Source organism: Kwoniella mangroviensis (genome assembly GCF_000507465.2).
Source record: "Kwoniella mangroviensis CBS 8507 chromosome 1 map unlocalized Ctg01, whole genome shotgun sequence".
NCBI lineage: Eukaryota > Fungi > Basidiomycota > Tremellomycetes > Tremellales > Cryptococcaceae > Kwoniella > Kwoniella mangrovensis.
This window is the reverse complement of record NW_027062533.1, coordinates 1822178-1841373: the sequence shown is the minus strand read 5'-3', so window position 1 is coordinate 1841373 and position 19196 is coordinate 1822178. Positions and strand designations below refer to the sequence as shown.

Below are 19196 nucleotides of genomic sequence, written 5' to 3'. Positions count from 1 at the left end.
AAGAGAAGTTTATTGATGGTGTTTTGAAGGCAATTGACGTAGCAAGTAAACCCATCATATAGCATATAAGCAAGACAGAACAGCAACGGAACAGCGTAGCGATATCATAACAGAGATCACTTGAGGAGGTCAGCTTCTGATCGAGCAGAGGTCAATCGTTCAATCCCAACCATCCTCCTTCCATTCTCACCGACAACCACCATGGACTTCCTCCCTTTACCATCCCTCCCCTCGGCCCCTCGTCAGTCATCATCCGTCAACCCACACTCAAGACACTTTCATTCCTTCCGCCATCCCCTGTTCATCAAACATCCCTCTTCAATCACCCATATTCACTTCAACCCTGCCAAACCACACCGATATGCCATCACATCCTCAACGAGGGTGTTGATATACGCACCCAGGACAGGTAAAGTCGTAAAGACCATATCGAGATTCAAGGATACAGCCAGATCAGGTGAATTCAGGAAAGATGGGAAACTGTTGGTAGCTGGTGATGATGAAGGTCAGATCCAGGTGTTTGATGTGAATTCTAGAGCAGTGTTGAGGACGATGAAAGGGCATAATCAGTGGGTAGACCGTAGAACCTCTTGACCTTGTCCTATGCTAGCGTGCTGAGCTAGATGATGATTTTACAGACCGGTCCGAGTAACTCATTTCTCTCCTCATCTCCCACAAATTATCTCCGCGTCAGACGACACCACCGTAAAACTATGGGATTTATCCACTCAAACATGTTTGAACACCTTTGACTCTCATACGGATTATGTCCGATCTGCTATATTCCACCCTACCAACCCGTCTTTGATGCTGTCTGGTTCGTACGACTCGACCATACGATTACACGATTGTAGATTGCCCGAAGAGAGCAGTGATGTGATTACCATGAGACACGGTGGAAGTCCTGTAGAAGACATATTGATGTTCCCCTCTGGAGGGATAGGTGTATCTGTCGGTGGACCCATATTGAGATTATGGGATTTATCGATGGCAAGCAATAATAAATGTATTAGAGCATTATCAAATCATCAGAAAACCATCACTTGCCTATCATTTGACGGAGAGAAGAAGAGGGTGTTAACGGGAAGTTTGGATACGATGGTTAAAGTTTATGACATGGAGGATTGGAAGGTGGTTCATACGATGAGGTACCCTGCGCCAGTTTTGAGTCTGGCTGTTTCGGTAAATATTCGAGTCCGACTTCAAGTGCACAGGTAAACCGTGCTGATACTGTTTTTTGTCATATCGCATAGCCCGACGATACTCACATCGCAGCAGGTTTGACAGATGGCACCCTCTCAGTGCGTCGACGTGACCCCAAAGCATCCGAGATAACAGAAGATACCACATCGAAGAATTTATCGATCGTAGGTGGATCATACGAGTACTTTGCAGATATGGAACAGATCTTTGGCAAAGGTTATTTGAAAGCTAAGAAATCGGAGTTACCACCTGCGAAAGGTGATGTGGACGAATATAGAGTTGAGACTAGACGGAAGAGGAAGTTGAAAGAGTTTGATAGGTATCTGAAGGGATTCAAATATCAAGCTGCATTGGATGCTGGAACGAAAAAGGTGAGTAATGAGAAGTTGTCTTTGGAGGAGTATCCAATGCTAACATGATATATCCCTTTCTCATGGGTCAGACCGTCAAACCGACTACTACCTTCGCACTGATACAGGAACTCATACATCGTGATGCTCTACGAGTCGCTCTAAGTGGAAGAGACGATGTATCGTTAGAACCTATATTATCGTTCTTGTTACGATACGTTACCGATCCTAGGTTTGGTGAGATGGCTTCGGAAGTGGTAGGAGTGATAATAGGTGAGTCTTGAATTTGATAATCCAGATATCATCCGTCATCGTATCGATCAAATAGCTGAACCCGTGAGCTGCATCACTTCGTATAGACCTCTACACGCCCATACTCGGCCAATCACCCATCCTGGACGAGATGTTACTGAGACTACAAACCCGTATAGAAAGGGAGCTGAATTTCCAGAAAGAATTGATGAAGTTGAAAGGTGGACTGGATATGACGCTGAGCCAGGCTGCTATGAGCAAGGTGATAGATACTGCATAGGTCTAGTGTGATGATGTACCTGCATGTATTTTTATCGCATATATATGTATATTGATATACGATGCTCTAACTTATGAGAGGGTGATGTTGTTATACCTCCACCACGCGATTAGGGGAGTGGGCTGCAATGGGATGGGATCGCGTCAACCAAACCAACATTAGATTGATTTCCGATTCGTCTCCTACTTTTACTTTTGCTTCTGCACATACAACATCGTCCTTATTTGCTTATCTGCTTCATCCGTGCTGAGCTCTCAGAGACTCTTGACCAGCTCACATCACTTTTAGTTTGAGGCCAAGACTGTCGCATACTATAGGCGACATCGATCAACAGGATCACGAAAATAATTGGCTGTCGCTACCTTTCCTCTCAGGAGTTATAGTCAACATGGTGGGTGATGCCTTCCAGCTATTCACTGAACCTCAAATCTGAGAGAATACCCAGCTGATTTACTCTGAGACAGCCTCCAATGTATGGCTCGGAGTCTACCTCCGCCCCTAGGCCAGTCTTCGAGATGGGTGGGTACAGCTAGTTTTACAATGTTGAATATGAATAGCTGATCAGCTGGTGATTGACTGTGGTATAGACAAAGAGGCAGAGGACAGGTTCTGCAGATTCGTGGAGAGGCTGCCTCCTGTAAGTTTGTCAACCCTATGATCTTATCATAGACTGTCAATGCTGATTTCACGCATGTACGGTGCGATAGAAAATGGACGGTATGGTCAGACTATTCGATCGAGGGGTGAGTGAAAGATATATCTCTCTTGTCCTAGGAAGTAAAGGAGACAGGATGGAATGAACGATACTGATCCCATTCTTAGGACTACTTCTCAGCCCACGGATCAGACGCTATCTACATAGCCAACGAAGTATTCAAAACGACCAATGTCCTAAAATACCTCGGTACACCTAAACCCTCCAACACTACTTCTTCCTCCTCCAATTCGTTCGCTAAAGGTTTACCGTCCGTCACAATCTCTACATCACTCACCAAACAATTCCTAAGAGAGGCATTGACGATCAAACAGATGCGTATCGAGATATACTCACCTGAAGAGAAAATACCGGGAAGGAAAGATAACACGAGATGGATATTGAGTAAATCTGGTTCACCGGGGAACCTCATCCAACTTGAAGATTTATTATTCAACGATCAGAGTCTTTCATCTTCAAGTGTGATCATGTCATTAAAGCTTCAAGTGAAGGAACAGTCCAAGATCATTGGAATCGCTTATATAGATAATTCAGAGAGGTTATTGGGTGTAGGGGAATTTGTGGAGAATGATAGTTTTGGTAATACCGAGGTGAGCGATGGTTTCAGAATAGTTTGTCTGATTGATCTTGTTGCGATCACTTTTTGTTTTCGCTAGCTATCTCTCTCTATTCGTCTTCTATTTTATTTCTTGGATTGACTTGCTCGGGAGTCTATGAAACACACAATCACTTGCTTTATGTCGGTTGAAGAATAGCTACTAACGCTCTGATACATCATAGTCCCTCCTTATCCAGCTTGGCGTCAAGGAATGTATTATGCAGTCGGACGATAAGAAGACAGATCATGATCTGAGCAAACTGAAGACGTTGGTGGAAAGATGCGGAGTGATTGTCACTGAACGGCGAGCCGGTGAGTGCAGCTGCTTCTATCGACGAAATCTGAGCTGAAATTTCCTGACTCAACAGCCGATTACCAAGCTCGAAACGTGGAACAAGATCTCAACAGGTTGCTACACGAATCATGTGCTGGTGTTGCACTTCGTAAGCTTACCAGCCGCTTGGACTAAACATGCTAGCTTGCAGCTAACTTTATGTGTCATGTAGCCGAGTTCGACATGAAGATAGCAATGTCCTCAGCTGCAGCTCTCCTCATCTACCTCAATATCCTCCAAGACAAGGACGCGCACGGACAATACCGATTGCACAAACATGATTTATCACAATATATGAAACTCGATGCATCAGCATTGAAAGCTTTGAATTTGATGCCTCAACCGAACGAAACTGGAGGTAGCAAGAACATGAGTCTGTATGGGCTTTTAGATCGATGCAAGACGAGTCAAGGGAAGAGATTATTAGCTAGATGGTTGAAACAGCCTTTGGTAAACCTTCATGAGATTGGTTAGTTACTATATCGACCTACGGCCGGCAATAAGCTGACATATCTCATTACTTTAACAGTGCAACGTCAGAATATAGTAGAAGCGTTCGTTGATGATTCGAATACTCGTTTGTCGATACAGGTGAGGGTTATTCCGCGATGAAAAAAACCAAAAGAAAATCCTCAAGCTGATGTGCCATTGCAGGATAAATACCTCAAAGTGATGCCAGATTTCCATCGAATCTCGAAAAAATTCCATCGACGAGTAGCGAGCTTGGAGGAGGTAGTCAGAGTTTATCAAGCCGTGGCATTGGTGAGCCATTCTTATCCGCCTGTCGAGCTGGAATCGAAAAAGCTGAGTTGTTTCGTGATTGAGTTGCCCAAACTCATCAACACTTTGACCGGTATCGAGACTTCCAATCCCGCAGCTAAGGATCTGATAGAGGAAATATACCTCAAGCCTCTCCAGGTGAGCCTGTCTTCTTGACATTCGACGTCGTATAGAGACTCACTCATGATGGGACTTTTTTCAGGAACACTCGTCGCATCTCGAAAATTACATTCAGATGGTAGAAGATACGATTGATCTGGATGAATTAAAGAACCACAATATCATGCTTCGCCCAGAGTTTGACGAAAATCTACAGCAGTTCAGGACCCAGCTTCTGCAAATACGGGATGAGCTCGACAAAGAGCATGTGCGAGTTGGTCGGGATCTGGGTTTGGATATTGAGAAAAAATTGCATTTGGAGAATCACCAGGTCTACAAATACTCCTTTAGGGTTACTAAAGCTGTGGGTTGCCCCGTATACTCAGTATGATGATTCCCCACTGAATATCGAATGACGTCGAAATAGGAAGCCGGAACTCTCAGAGGGAAAAAGGGATATACGGAATTAGCGACTCAGAAATCGGGAACGATCTTTAATACTCGACATCTCAAAGAATTAAGTGAAGCGTATTTCGACTTGCAAGATAAGTACGAAAAGACCCAAAGACATTTGGTGAGAGAGGTGGTTGGTATCGCAGGTATGTCAGCTGTTTTTGGAGCAATTGGTCGATTCAAGCTGATACGATGGTACATCCCTGGATAGCTTCATACACGCCCATACTTGAGATACTGGATAATTTGATTGCTGCCATTGATGTGACCATAAGGTAAGTGCCAAGATTCTCTATCACATGCTGCATAGCATGACTAATGAAATGCCAATTTTAAAGTTTCGCACATGTTTCCGCCAATGCTCCCATACCATATGTTAAGCCTACATTGACAGAAAAAGGTGAGATCATTCAGTGCCTTTCATCTGCGTCAATGAAGCTGAGTCTGGTTGTATCCGGCAGGAACTGGTGATGTCTTGCTTCAAAATGCTCGACATCCTTGTTTGGAAGTACAAGATGATGTAACGTTCATCCCTAATGACCACGATATGCGAAAGAGCAAGTGAAAATGACCACAGCTGATATGTCAGCGTTGGCTGTCCGAAGCTGATGAGAATTCCTTGTGCAGACTCATCCGAATTCATCATACTGACTGGACCAAATATGGGTGGTAAATCGACGTACATACGACAAATCGGCGTTATAGCCTTGTTGGCCCAGATAGGATGTTTTGTGCCCGCGGATCAAGCTCAATTACCGATTTTTGATTGTATACTTGCGAGAGTCGGAGCGGGCGATAGTCAGTTGAAAGGTGTTTCAACGTTTATGGCTGAAATGTTGGAGACCGCTACTATCCTCAAGGTAAGTTCTCTTCATTATTGTTCAGCTAATTACGCCAAGATCCTCTCGACCTCGATAGCTGATGTTCGTGGTCTTTGTAGTCCGCTACGAAAGATTCGTTGATCATTATAGACGAATTGGGAAGAGGTACCTCAACATATGATGGATTCGGTTTAGCCTGGGCTATCAGCGAGTAAGCTTGCAGTCATCCCTGCTGGTTTCAGGATAATAGCTTATATCGAAATTAAATTATAGGCACATCGCATCTCAAATAAGATGTTTTTGTCTCTTCGCGACTCATTTTCATGAATTGACGACTCTCGACCAATCCCTTCCTCACGTGAAGAACTTGCATGTCGAGGCTCTGGTGACTGATAAGAGGGATGGAGATGGGAAACAAGATCGGAATATAACTCTGCTCTACCAGGTCAAAGAAGGTAAGTCAGCTCTGAATCTGAGAATGTCGTAATGAGATGAGCTGATATTTGAATGTGATGTCGTTTTAGGTGTTTGCGATCAGAGTTTCGGTATTCATGTTGCGGAGTTGGCTAATTTCCCTGAGAGTGTAGTGAGGGTGAGTGATCAACCAAGTTTATGTAGTTCAACTTTACTCCGATAGCTGATTGGTATTAATGCACAACGCAGGTGGCGAAGAGAAAAGCAGAGGAACTAGAAGATTTCGGTGGTGAGTCAATTCGACGATGCTCATTCAAGTTTGTCATGCTGACGTTTATGGTACGTAGGCGAAGACACCAACGAATCTCTTACGAAATATACCAAAGAAGAGACAGGTCAGGGTACTTCCCTGGTAAAAGATTTCCTGGAAACTTGGAAAGCACGTACTGGCCAGAGTGAGAATGCCAATGGAGGAGACGAAGAAACTATGGGTCTGTCAGATGATGAATTGTTGGCTGAGCTGAAGAAGACTGCGGAAGAGTTCAGAGAGAAGTTTGAGAGTAATCCTTGGACTTGTGGGGTTATGAGTACTTTCTAGTCTGATTTTTCAAAAGTGTTGTATATAGGATTGAAATAAAAGAAACAGTTGGACATACCGTCAGTCGTTCATGCATTTTGAGTGTGAGTCTGTGTGAGTGTCAGTATGGACACTGGAATATCCGGATCAAAGGACGATGCGGGGTGAAGTTCAGGCACCATCAAATGATTCACGTGATGGTTAAATTTCCGAACGACCCGTTTTTACGGACTGAACGGTGGGGTACATACCTTGCTTGACTCGATGTGCAAGGAGAACTTCATATGTAGATATATATTGTGTATTCCTACCTGGTCGTCTTTGTACTTGCTTATAAGCCGTTGAGAAAACCCCCCTTTGTATCTTGTAAATATCAACTTGTGAAGAGGAAAAGAAACTCAATAAATCATCATGTCCCCTTCTTCAACTTCCGCTGCTGGGGATATCGAATTAGCAGCTATATCAATCCAAAACCCCCCTGATGAAGCAGAATCTACCAATCCATTTGATACGCCTTCTGCATCTCAGACATTTGACTTTCCCGTGTCCTCTTCATCATCGTCCGATCCTAGATCATCGAACACTCAACCCGCGTCGTCCCACCAATCTGTGAATGAACCAGAAGGAGAAGAACAGGGAGCGATCAACCCTACTGAAGCATTACCTCCCGTAGATTCAGGACGACAAGCATGGCTTTTCTTAATCGCAGCAACATATATAGAACTGATCATTTGGGGTCTGCCATTCTCCATCGGTGTTTTGCATGTGTACTGGTTAAACACCTTGTTTAAAGGTCAGGGTGAATCGACGATCACTCTCGCCGCGACGTTGCAGACGGGTTTGAGTTATATGACTGTAGCTGTATCTGGACCGTGAGTGGCTGTACTTGTATAGAAAGGATGATGTTGATATCATGGTTTAACTTGTAGGATATTCACTACCCTCCCAAGATATACCAGGACACTTCAATTGATAGGTTTGATGATGGCTTCTGTCTCAATGATAGCCAGTGCATTTGTGACCAAAGTGAGTGGAAAACTTATCCAAAACCAACGGCGGAGATGACTGAGCTTGCTTATGTGCTGTAGCCATGGCATCTTATTGTGACCATCGGTGTTTTCTACCCCATGGCCAGTGGTAAGTCGATTCCATACATCACATCACCTCTCTAGAATCACACCTAAGTCTGACTTTTGATACTCTCACCGTAGCAACCTATTTTCCATGTGCCACCTGGTTGTTCGAATGGTTCCATGCCCGACGAGGTCTCGCATCAGGTGTGATGTATTCCGGTACAGGCCTAGGTGGATTCGTATTTCCTTTCCTCGTGCAAGGTTTATTGGGTAGATTCGGTTATAAGACCGCTATGATCTCTTTGGGGTTGGGTTACGCTATAACGGGTAATATAGCTTTATTAGCTATCAAACGACGTATACCCCTTTCGAGGTATGAGCAAAACTCGATGACGCCCAGGAGAAGGCCTAGAGTGGATTGGTCGTTTATAAGGAGAAGTGCACTTTATCTGGCTATTTCAACTATTGGTTTGACTAGTATGGGTAATTTCATTCCCAATTTGTGGTTACCTTGTGAGTGTATCTCACTATTCACATTATTGTCACTTGTCTCAACGAATCGTATGAGAAGCATGAGGAAATGTGCCAACTAACACTTCGGCGACGATAGCATTTGTCGATGAAATGGGTATGACCAAACCCAATGGAACGGTCCTCATTGCCATTCTAAACGGTAAGTTCTCCATCATCTCAAAATCACATTTAACAAGCTCATCAAGTTGATTTTTCCATCTTTCGTAGCCGCTTCTGTCCCTGGAAATGCATTGCTCGGATATCTATCAGATAAATTACCGCTCAAATGGACAGTCTTGATATCCTGCTTGGGCAGCGCACTTTCCTGTGCCTTCCTATGGGGTTTCGGAACCAATAGTGGTGTCTTGGTGTCCTTTGCTGTCACTTTTGGTCTGTTGGGATTGAGCTTTACTACACTTTGGACCAAGATGGTCGGTGCTGTGTCAAGTGAGTATATGCCTTTCTCCTTCTTCCGATGGGTCAAGTCATCAGCTGATATGGTTTCATGCATGATAACTTGTAGGAGATGATCCCGTTGTCACCGGTTTGACGTATTCCATATTCGCTTTTATGAGGGGCGTAGGGAATATGAGTTCTGGTGAGTTGACCCGATCTCTCTAGATTCCAAGGCCACTGACTTATGGTACGCTTCAGGTCCAATTTCTGATCAATTACTGAAAGTTGGAGTATTGAGAGGCGCAACGGGTGCTTATGGGTTTCACAACTATGTGAGTCTATCCCTTAGGGATTGGCACTATCTCGTTCTGCGCGAAGTAACTGATCTGACGTATGCTTGGATGTAGGGTATCTTATTGATTTACACTGCAGTGACGATTTTGAGCGGAGGAGTCACAGGTCTGATGCTGAAAGAATGATCCTCGCGCAGATTCATGGCTTATCAGTGATTCGATATACCGATGTATGGGATTTACTTAAAAGGCGAAGCCGAATATATAGATCGCTTAAATGTCCTCATCAGGCCTGGGATCTTCCTGATATACTGACTTGTTTCGATCATACCCATCAAAGGCGCTTACGCACCATGCCTGTCATGTCAACCAATTAATGCATACAAGAATATTACGCAGTATTTGATATATGATATATTTACAAGATATGTCTAAACCCTGTCTACTTATACGGCCATGCCCGACTCTTTACCTATCAACTCCAAACATCTCCTCGCCAACTGACCCGCACTAACCTCTATAAGATCTCCTCCATCACCCGCATTCATCTGTTGTTCCTCATCTTCATGTCTTTCTTCTCCTCTTACGGGCGATGACTCCGGTTCCTCTTGAGACTCGCGAGGCGATAAGCCGAATAGCTGAGAATGCTCAGAGGGGAAGATCCACATCGATGGAGTGTGGGATAAGAAGCTGAACTGTAATAATAAGGGATATAAGTGGAACAAGTGGGATCGGGAGGATGTCTTGTATATTGCTGAGAGCGTTTCTGAGGCTGAAAACATTGTTGGTACGACATAAGCTTCTGTGACAGAGGTTGATGTAACTAGCGAAGCTTACCTTGATTATCTGACTTGAGACTGCCCTCATAAACTCGCATAGTAGCGAGATGTCGGAGTACGAACAAAATCTCTTCTTCACGTATACTACCATGGCGCATACCAAGTCAGTCAATCACAGTGCGAAAGTTGGGATGTTTAACAACTTACCGACCGAAAGGAAGATTTCCTCTCAGCTTTCTATCGTCCAGCCATCTAGTCAAGCTCTCTCTGAATCTTTTCATCAAAGCAGGAACAGCCAATACCGCGACTCTCGTCTGCTGTTCAGCGTCAACTTCCCTTTTCGTCGATAGTGACACAAGTAAGTCCAATGACCAATACCTCAGCTCCTCTTGTGTTTCGGGTATACCAGGCGCAGTGGTCCCTCCATTGACACGAACGTCATAATGATACAATACAGATGCCTTGCGCAGAGCTTCCGAGAGCTGAACGATGATTCGATCTGGTATTCGTGGATCACCCAATCGGGGTAAAATGACAGATCGTAAATGTACGAGATGAGCTATCACGAATGTTTCGTCGTCTGATGTAACATCTTCAGAACTTTTCACAAGCAGTTTGAGTCAGCTGATTTCCCCTTCTCGTTCCCGCAGCAGACATACCTATCCGCCAGTAACACCCCACTGAAAATCTCCATTATCTGAGACCAAATAGCCTCGAACCGCTCGACCGATATTTCTGCAGAGGTAGATCAGCTTGGAGGTATGACGAGAATGAGATAGCTGAACTCACCCTCTACGTCAAGGGTAGCCATCACTATATCCAGGACAGCTACGAATGTTGTCATGGCCTGACCACTCATTCATTAGCTGCGAATAAGACAATAGAGCAGTATATATATACTCACAGTCTTCCATAAAGGTGGATCTTCACCAAACTTATTGGCGGGCGGACAATCGTATTTCAATTTGATTGGTATCGAATATGCCTAATAGGCATTCTCACTCGTCAGCTCGTTCTGCCATATTGGCATGTGTATTTTTTTATCAGAAATCTCACTTACACCTAGGACGTTCTCCATCGTCCCATCCTCATAAATCTCCTTTCCTTTTCCCTTTGGGCTACTCCGATTTTCACCTAGTATGTCGACCATCTTAGGCATAGACCATTTCGTCAATCCCACATAAGTCACTTTTACCCCCGTGCTCGTCCCTGTCCCAGTCGCACTTGACGGTTCACCCGCACTGAAGTACGCCAAAGATGCAAATTCAGCTAAATCGTTCAATTGCTGACTTGTCGAGAATCGCTGTGAATCGGAGATCAAAGTCGAGACCGATGACTGTAAGGGTGACAACGTATCGATATCGGGTCGATAATCCGTTGATTTCGTATATGTCATTATCGATCTCAAGATATTCGATAGTTCATTCAATTTTGGCGAGCTTGATGAAGATGATGGCAATTGATCATGTAATAGTGATCCAACTTTCACCAAATTTATCAGGTTTTCTTGTGTATACGAATTATCACTCTCCGTAAAACTCGTTCCAATGTCCAAGAACGTCTTCCAGGTGTGTTCCACGATCAGATCCCTATTCCCACCAAAAGCTTGACCATCGCTCAATTTGAGTGATACCAGTACTCTTTCGAGGGCTTTCAATCCCGCTGTGGCACAATTTCTAGGTTCAATTTCCCAAGCTTTCTTTACCCTATCTAAGAATTTCTGATATATCTCTTGGAAGGTTGATAGCTGATTGATCTGCTTTAGGAAGTTTCCGAATATGTTTCCAATCGAAGTCAAAGCCAATATTGAAGATTCGTCACCTTCGGTCGAATCCATCAATGGGTGGATCACTTGTTCGAATACACTTTGCCATAATGTTGAAGACAGATTTGACCCGTATAATTCCACACATCTAAATAGAGTTTGCATCGCACTGTTCGTCACTTCCAATCTCGGATCTTTACTCAGTTCTAGTAGTTCCGTTAAGAGGTATAACCACAATTCCTTCGAGTCATCTTGAAGTTGAGTTTGAACCGCATCAGATACAGTCCATAGCAATCCTACAGCGGCGAGAGTGATATTGACATCGTCAATTTGTTGACCGAAATGCCCCAGACAGGTTATACAACCTTTCATTGCTTCCTTATCTAGGGACGATAAGAAGTCCGTACAGATCAATTGCAGTGACGGGAAAGCTATTCTGACCAAATTGGCGTTTCCTTTGGAATGCATCATCGACGGTCGACGGAATTCGGATACAGGTGAAATAGGAGTTTCGGGTGGTTGTGGGTTATTGAACGGGAAGGAGAGTATCTCTTGATCCTTATCTTGACATATCGAATCCAGCATTCCGAAAATTGTTGACCAGCCTACAGACAATGAATGACCGGATGATTCCAGTATCTGATTCAAGGTTTGATATCCTGCTGAACGCACTTCGTAATCGGTCGAGATGGTGTTACTGACAGGGTGGACGTCTACCTGTTTCACCAGAACGTCAAAAATCTGATGTTGGATTCGATCTTCTTTACCTATCCTGACAGCCGCCAAAAGCAATTCACCGAGGGTATCGGAAGCTTGAGTACGTATTGTGGCGGGTGCAGTGAGATGCCTTGCAACAGCCAGCAGATGCTGAGTGACCACTGTCCACCCTACCTCTGGTTCTTGCGTTATTATTCGATTCAAATTCAGCGTTGACACCACTCTGAGCTTATTCAGACTGAATGACCGTTCGCCCGACTTGATACTGTGCGATATGTTTATCCCACTTGTCCTTCTCCGCTGTGGATCTTGAGAAGGCGATAGTGCCATATTAGGCGTTGAAGGAGCTGAATAGTCGCCTAAATCTGACGACATGGGGTTTGAGGCATTCATACCGATCATCTCGGAGCTGAGCTGACAAAGAGCAGTCACGAAAGTCGTAAAAGCTTCATCCGGTAGATCCCTTGATGAGTCGAATAAAGCATTGATCAAAAGTTGTATGGATTCCGGATCGAGATCTTGTAAGATATCCGGTTTATTCTCGCTCATTTTTCCAGATGGCCGAGGTGTACCGGGTGACATGGGATTACTAGGTGAGCCACCAGGTACTGTCGGTCTCCTGCCCATGGAAGGCTTCCGAGCAGCAAGGAGGAAATTCGCATTCTGCAATATCTCCAGGACGTCATGCCACGCTTTGCCCAATGAGGGTCCAAGTACTCGAGCTGTATTGACTGTGCTTCGTAGACAGGCTAGATTCCGTTCCGACAAGCTAGGAGGACCTGAAGGACCACCTACACCCAGAGCTGAAAAGCCAAGAGCGTCGGCGGATATCACACTGGAATTTCGAGCGGGATTTGGATTTTCCATGTAAGATTGCATTGCTGAGACGACTGGAGGAGGTACTGCGTATTTTCCAAGAATACTCAGAAATGCGTCTCGGGGCGTCTTTAGGTCCAGCAACCCACAAGCAACCGTGAAGTCTTGTAGAGATGTTAAGACGTCGGCAAATAGCTGATCGGAGAGGTTGGTGCCCATAGTGTACGATAGAGCTGCGAGTAAGGCAGGCCAAGCGGAAGAAGCCATAGCCTTGATAGGTTCGATGGGTGTAGCGGAGCTGGCTACAGAAATGTAGATGCCATTGGCAATGGCGTCAAGGGATTGCAGGGCGAGCAAGTAGATGTAAGTGTCTGGAACAAGGGGTGCTTCCGCTTTGTCATGCTGTTCGATTCTGTCAGACAAGCATGGTCAGCACCGATCATAGAGTCTTCCCAGGACCAGTCTAGTGTGTGAGAGACAAAAATTGAGAAAGAAAAGTATTGCAAGTGAAATCTTAGACTCACAATCTCAATTTGACTCCAGACGCAGCGCTCAACCCCCCACCCTGACCACCCATCATCGCATTCATCGTATTCACTCCAGCGGTCGCAGCAGAACTGACCATACCAATACCTAGATCCAGATAGCTCGCATGGGGATTGGTGCCGGGACTGGTAGGGTCCGTGTGTAGTACGCCAAGGCCATGCATCTGAGATCCTATACCTAGCAACACTGGTTTCTCATTGATTAGGCGGGATAACGAAGTGACTATCTTGTTGTACAGTTTGGAAGAAGTAGAGTTCTCGATGGAGTCGTAGTGTGAGTAGACATTTTGCAGGAGTACAGTATCACCACATATTCTAGAAACGATTCCAGTCAGCTTAAGCTCAATAGCTCATAAATGGCAACGAAGTGGGCAAAAGCTCACCCTCTTATAACCTCCAAAGCCAATACCCTCAACCACCCATGATGTACGTCTCTCTCATGAGGTTCATGCTCGCCCATACCCATCTTGATCAACGTCGTCAAGTAGACTTCCACCTGTTCGGGCAATTGATCGGTGAACGATTTGATGAGCAGGAAGATCAACCTGCATACTCGCAGCGCTATAGGGAAAGATGGTTTTTCGGATAGTAATTTGAGCAATAAGGGATCGAGAGAGTATTGAAGTAAGAATAGGAGTTCTGGTTGCTATTCGATAACAGTGTAAGCAGAAATCTAGCCAAGTTAGTCTGACAATAAGACAGGGACTAGTTGAAGAAAGCGAAGCTGAACTAACCTTCTTGACAGATTCCTCATATCCACTCAGGATACTTTCTATCAACTCCAGCCCAAACGTCTTATTCAGATTATGCAGTTTCAACAAACTCGGTTTCACCTCTTTCTCGCTGTTTCCCCACAGATGTAATCCACCGCTCCCTCCTGCCGAAGCAGTCAAGAGACAAAGATCGGAGAAAATGTTATAAGCGTCATTGGCGGATGGTGAAACGGATGATTCTGTTACTGGATCTGTAGGTAGAATTAAGGGGATGGACGGGGTATCAGAAGGATCAGGAGGCGAAGATAGTCGATCGAATATCAGCATCACTGCTTGACGAAGGGTGGCAGCTGCCGTCGAAGATACTACCGATACGCGAGATTCTTGCAACTTGAAGCATAGTAGAAGAGCCTGTTGCCGTAAAATGGTACATCAGCATGTGCATACTGTACATATGAGACTGGAGTTCACCCACGTTACCCAACACTTCATCATGTACATCTTGATTATACGTCAAGATCGATAAGAGGGTTTGCAAGATCTTCAGTTGGATATCTACAGCTTGATTGGATACGCTTGACAATGTTTGGAGAACATCAGGAAGTTTGCTCTAAATTTCAACCGTCAGTGATCCTCTTTCCATCTTTACCAGACGTCCAGATACTTACTGTCGGTACACCGCCTAATGCTACCAATCTCTGTAAAGCCGCTATGCTAATTCCTATCACTTTAGCTACTTTGGTCTTGCATCCTTTTGTTATCGGTTCCAACAGGACGTCTGCATTTTCTAAGATCCGCCAAATCAAATGGGATCAGCCAAAGTACGAGCCTGGTTCAGTCAACAGGATTACAGGGCCAGACTCACCATGTAGCTTGTCTTTAGGTATTGTACCTCCTTTCAAGAGTTCCAGAGCGGCTTCACTTGCCTGCCAGAGGATATGACAAGGTGTCAGCGACGACCAGCACAATGGGGAAAGAAAAGGTTGAGAGGGCATCCAACACATCTTGATGCAGTCATCGATCGGTCCACTCACATCTCTCACATCTGGATTCCGACGTTTGGTTTCGACTATCAAAGCTTGAAGCTCCGATACGAGGAGATTGTGGTCCTGTATAAGGGTTGACAGAGACTGTCAGGTCTGAACATGCAATGTTTGAAGGTGAAGGAGGAGCAAGACATCAAGGACGCTTTGAGCTACATCTAGAATGACTTTTCTTGATCGTAACACAAGAGTGACGCGCAAGACATACCATCTGGGCCGAATTACGGTTGAGGAAATGTCATACAATGTCAAGCTGCTATACCTTCCTTCCGTCCTTCCGTTCTTGTCTCTTCTTTGAAGCGTGAGTCTTCAGTATCTATGGGCTTGTGATTGCGTATGAGCTTGTTGAGTAGTGAGTCGGCAATGATTCACGTAGCGTTACTATTCACGTTGATATTTCATTGTCCTGTCATGTTTCGAACAACTGAGATTAAGATGGGTATTCGACGTGACGTGGTGACTACGAGAAGCGGAGTTCACCGCATCTCCATTTGTTTACATGATAGAAATCATAAGTCACATCGTGTCTAAGTATGGAGATGTATGAGCAGGGTGTATATGCTGTCATCAGAGGTATACACATGTCGACCCAAGATGGAAAAGATATCTCGAAACAACCTCAAAAGAAAATTATGGCGAATATCATCACTCTAGACCCTCTCTCCTCCTCCATTCCCTTCTGTGGCTCTCACAAGCTTCCATAAACCCTTTACCCAGCTCATCTCCTTTCTCCCATTCGTCCACTTCCTCGTAGCCCACTTTCGTATCGCCCCATCTCTGAGAGATCACAGCGAATCTCTGAGCGGGGTTTTGAGTAGATGGTAAGATGTACCTGTCAGGTATCAACGCAGCGTATAACATTGGTAATGCACCTTGATCGGCGTATACGGGATGCTTGGTTGAGCCCATCAGACGGCACTATGAAGACGATCCAACATTAGAGGTCAGTATTTGTATTAAGGGAAGGGGATACATATGTGGAACGAACTTTCACTTACAAGGACGAATGACCAATGATAGAAGAAAAACTTGATCTTGACCCACCAGAGGATAAACCCGAAACCATTCATGAACAAGTTTGTGGCGACACATCCGGGATCAGCCGTAAAAGCTCTAACAGGCCTTATCTGATTTTCATCCTCTTCATTCGTTGATGATGACGAGCCGTACTGTTTATCAAGCTGAGCCATTATCAGGTCACCCATATATTTACTCGCAGAGTATGATTTCTCGTAGTTGATGAGTTGGTAGTCGTTGAGTGGTTCTGAAGAGAGTTTGGAGAAGGATGATGTGCATGAAGAGGTGTATATGATTCGAGGTTGGAAAGGGAGTGATGGAGGTGATCGTCGTAGTAATGGGATAAGCTCTTGTGCCTATCAACGAGAAGCAGAACGATGTTAGCAGAAATCATCCAACATGTAGCTGTCCGTGAATTGATTGGGTCAACTCACCATGATATAAGGAGCCAGCACGTTGGTGCCCCAAACCAAACCCCTCTCACCATCCGAGCTCATCGCACCTTTGATCTCATACTGATATTTAGGTAGACTCTGAGCCTGAGGCAGACCCTCTAGTATATTCTGCTTGAAGAAAGCTATCCAATCCAATCCGGAGAACGCGCCCATACCTGCGTTAAGATAGAGCGTGGTGATGTGGGGGTATCTACGGTGAAAGATCAGTCAAGTTAATTCCATGGCTGCAAGGAAGCGTGCGGGAGTTCTTGATGTAAATCCGAGTGGAGGGCCTACCAAGGCACCTCTACTCACTTTATCTTTAACCTCTCACAGAATCCCAAGACCCCATTACCCCCACCAGGATTATCCAAATCCACACCTTCCCAAACGATCCTCAAGCCCTCTTTCCAGCCTTTCCTCACTTCTTCTCCGCTGATCTCTTGTCTTTCCTTCAACTCCTGCTCGTGCTTGTCTAGCAATATCCGTCTAGCTTCAAGGGCTTTCGCCTCACTTCGACAGGCCAATATCAAAGTCAACGTCGGTGGGTTCTCTCCTATATGTTTAGTAGGTTCGTCCAGCTCATCCTCATTGAAGTCGTTTCGTAATGAAGGCGGTAAAGCGGTGAGTTGAGGTGTTGATATTGGTATACTAGTTGAGGGAGGTAAAGAGAGATTGGACAGTAACTGTTCGCATATTCCTAGACCGAAACCACTATACATTTCATCAGCTAAATTACTTTGATTTGCAAGTGCGTTCCGTTCGCGGCTAAGATACCATGAATATGATTGAACCCACCTATTGGCACCGGTCACGACTACTATAATCCTGTTATCATCCCTCTCTACACCTTCGGGCAACTTGCTTGAACCCGAGCGGGTCGATACCATTCCGATTTATTGCTGATGGACACAAACTTTACGGCTCTATCTAGGTTGATCTATGATTTATGATCTATCTTCCCCTCTGTACAGCAGGCGAACGGTGAGAGTCGGACAGCTGCGAGTATGTCGATATGTATGCAAGTGTCCTGATGTTGATGTTGAATCGTGCGAGTTACTGTTAACATGTTAATATTTTCCAAACACCATCAAATCCAAAAACAACACGGACCATGGCCATGGTCTTGCTGGACAGGAACACGGTGATCGCCGCACTTGTCAGATCACGTGACTTGACTCCTCGATTGAGCTACAAGGCTTCGGTGGCCTGTTTTTCTGGTCGATCTCATCTCGGCATCCTATATGAGTTTTATCATCTATCATAGAGACTATCCACAAGGCTGATAGTATCGAACGAAGAGTAGACTTCAAGATGGCAGGTCCAAATCGTGAGTTCATCTTCCGGCTCATTCCTATCAAACTATAGCTTGCAGCTCAATTTTCCCACCTTTCATGGTCAGTCGAAATCTTCAAATTCGGTTTTTACATGTTCTTCCCAATCTATGTCATGTTCAAATTCGGTGATCCAGAGTGGTGAGTGTATTATTCCATCGTATATGGTGGAAGAAAATACAAAGAAGGATGAGAATTACTTGCTGATAATGCTGCACTTGGTTTTATAGGTACGAGAGTTATGTACAACCTGTATGTAAACTGTCGAATCCACTTCACCTCCTTTACGGCCAACATTGAACTCTCGGTATCGTGGATATGTGCTGATGTTAGCCTCATAGTACAAAGAAATCTTATGGCCACCATACGAGTCTACCTATGTAAGTTACCTTCAACTTTCTCCCCAAAACAAAAATACATACTGGTAATCCTACCACCCCCTATATGATATCTGTCTTATCCCATGTTAGCAATAGAACTAACGAATATCCTATTCTATCCACAGCAACCACCTCGTACGCACACAGGTATAAAAGAGGAGCTAGCACGTATGAAAGCAGAGCGAATAGCCAAGAAGACAGGACATCCCGTAGAGTCTATAACGGCTAGTGAAATCGAGGCTGAGGGAGGTATAAATGTTGCTTCAAACGGTTCAACTTCGACTACGACACCATCGATCGTATCTCAGACACAAAGTATACCGACACAGACGAGTGCGAGCGGGTGGAGCTGGCCTAAAGCTAGTGGGAACGATAATGAAAGGTTAGTATAGGATATAAGAGATCATAAGATTTTGAACGAAATGATTTTGGAGAGTAATTCGATTGGAGGACGGATCATTATTTATAGATCAGCATTAATAACACCATCATCAAGACTGGT

General features: G+C 44.7%; 6 protein-coding genes across 6 annotated transcripts; 4 read left to right on the top strand and 2 right to left on the bottom strand.

Moving 5' to 3' along the window:
- Positions 1–201: 201 nt before the first annotated feature.
- I203_100678 (uncharacterized protein) lies at positions 202–2085 on the top strand (the record flags this gene model as incomplete). Its single annotated transcript, XM_019150046.1, has 5 exons — positions 202–569; positions 639–1182; positions 1254–1574; positions 1646–1826; positions 1913–2085. 5 exons carry the CDS (start codon positions 202–204, stop codon positions 2083–2085), a joined length of 1587 nt encoding a protein of 528 aa, XP_019000742.1.
- A 470-nt stretch (positions 2086–2555) lies between these two features.
- On the top strand, positions 2556–6897 carry I203_100677 (uncharacterized protein; the record flags this gene model as incomplete). Its single annotated transcript, XM_065516698.1, has 21 exons — positions 2556–2604; positions 2673–2722; positions 2793–2828; positions 2908–3390; positions 3581–3710; positions 3767–3841; positions 3905–4201; positions 4262–4323; positions 4387–4494; positions 4558–4650; positions 4715–4975; positions 5039–5210; positions 5276–5339; positions 5403–5464; positions 5526–5621; positions 5692–5924; positions 6005–6096; positions 6159–6340; positions 6410–6477; positions 6549–6588; positions 6647–6897. The coding sequence occupies 21 exons, from the start codon at positions 2556–2558 to the stop codon at positions 6895–6897; spliced, it is 2904 nt and encodes a 967-aa protein (XP_065373516.1).
- Positions 6898–7287: 390 nt separating this feature from the next.
- Positions 7288–9337, top strand: I203_100676 (uncharacterized protein; the record flags this gene model as incomplete). Its single annotated transcript, XM_019150048.1, has 9 exons — positions 7288–7748; positions 7806–7902; positions 7965–8013; positions 8088–8462; positions 8560–8622; positions 8691–8909; positions 8986–9060; positions 9117–9190; positions 9266–9337. 9 exons carry the CDS (start codon positions 7288–7290, stop codon positions 9335–9337), a joined length of 1485 nt encoding a protein of 494 aa, XP_019000744.1.
- A 260-nt stretch (positions 9338–9597) lies between these two features.
- I203_100675 (uncharacterized protein) lies at positions 9598–15740 on the bottom strand (the record flags this gene model as incomplete). The annotated part of the gene is made up of 15 exons (XM_019150049.2): positions 9598–9923; positions 9989–10074; positions 10138–10530; positions 10590–10665; positions 10720–10777; positions 10835–10915; positions 10991–13640; positions 13753–14088; positions 14157–14419; positions 14508–14897; positions 14962–15096; positions 15155–15273; positions 15352–15412; positions 15521–15595; positions 15738–15740. 15 exons carry the CDS (start codon positions 15738–15740, stop codon positions 9598–9600), a joined length of 5052 nt encoding a protein of 1683 aa, XP_019000745.2.
- A 434-nt stretch (positions 15741–16174) lies between these two features.
- On the bottom strand, positions 16175–17870 carry I203_100674 (uncharacterized protein; the record flags this gene model as incomplete). Its single annotated transcript, XM_019150050.1, has 5 exons — positions 16175–16447; positions 16528–16902; positions 16981–17191; positions 17296–17694; positions 17779–17870. The coding sequence occupies 5 exons, from the start codon at positions 17868–17870 to the stop codon at positions 16175–16177; spliced, it is 1350 nt and encodes a 449-aa protein (XP_019000746.1).
- Positions 17871–18294: 424 nt separating this feature from the next.
- I203_100673 (uncharacterized protein) lies at positions 18295–19086 on the top strand (the record flags this gene model as incomplete). The annotated part of the gene is made up of 5 exons (XM_019150051.1): positions 18295–18310; positions 18383–18455; positions 18545–18566; positions 18656–18694; positions 18820–19086. 5 exons carry the CDS (start codon positions 18295–18297, stop codon positions 19084–19086), a joined length of 417 nt encoding a protein of 138 aa, XP_019000747.1.
- Positions 19087–19196: the final 110 nt, after the last annotated feature.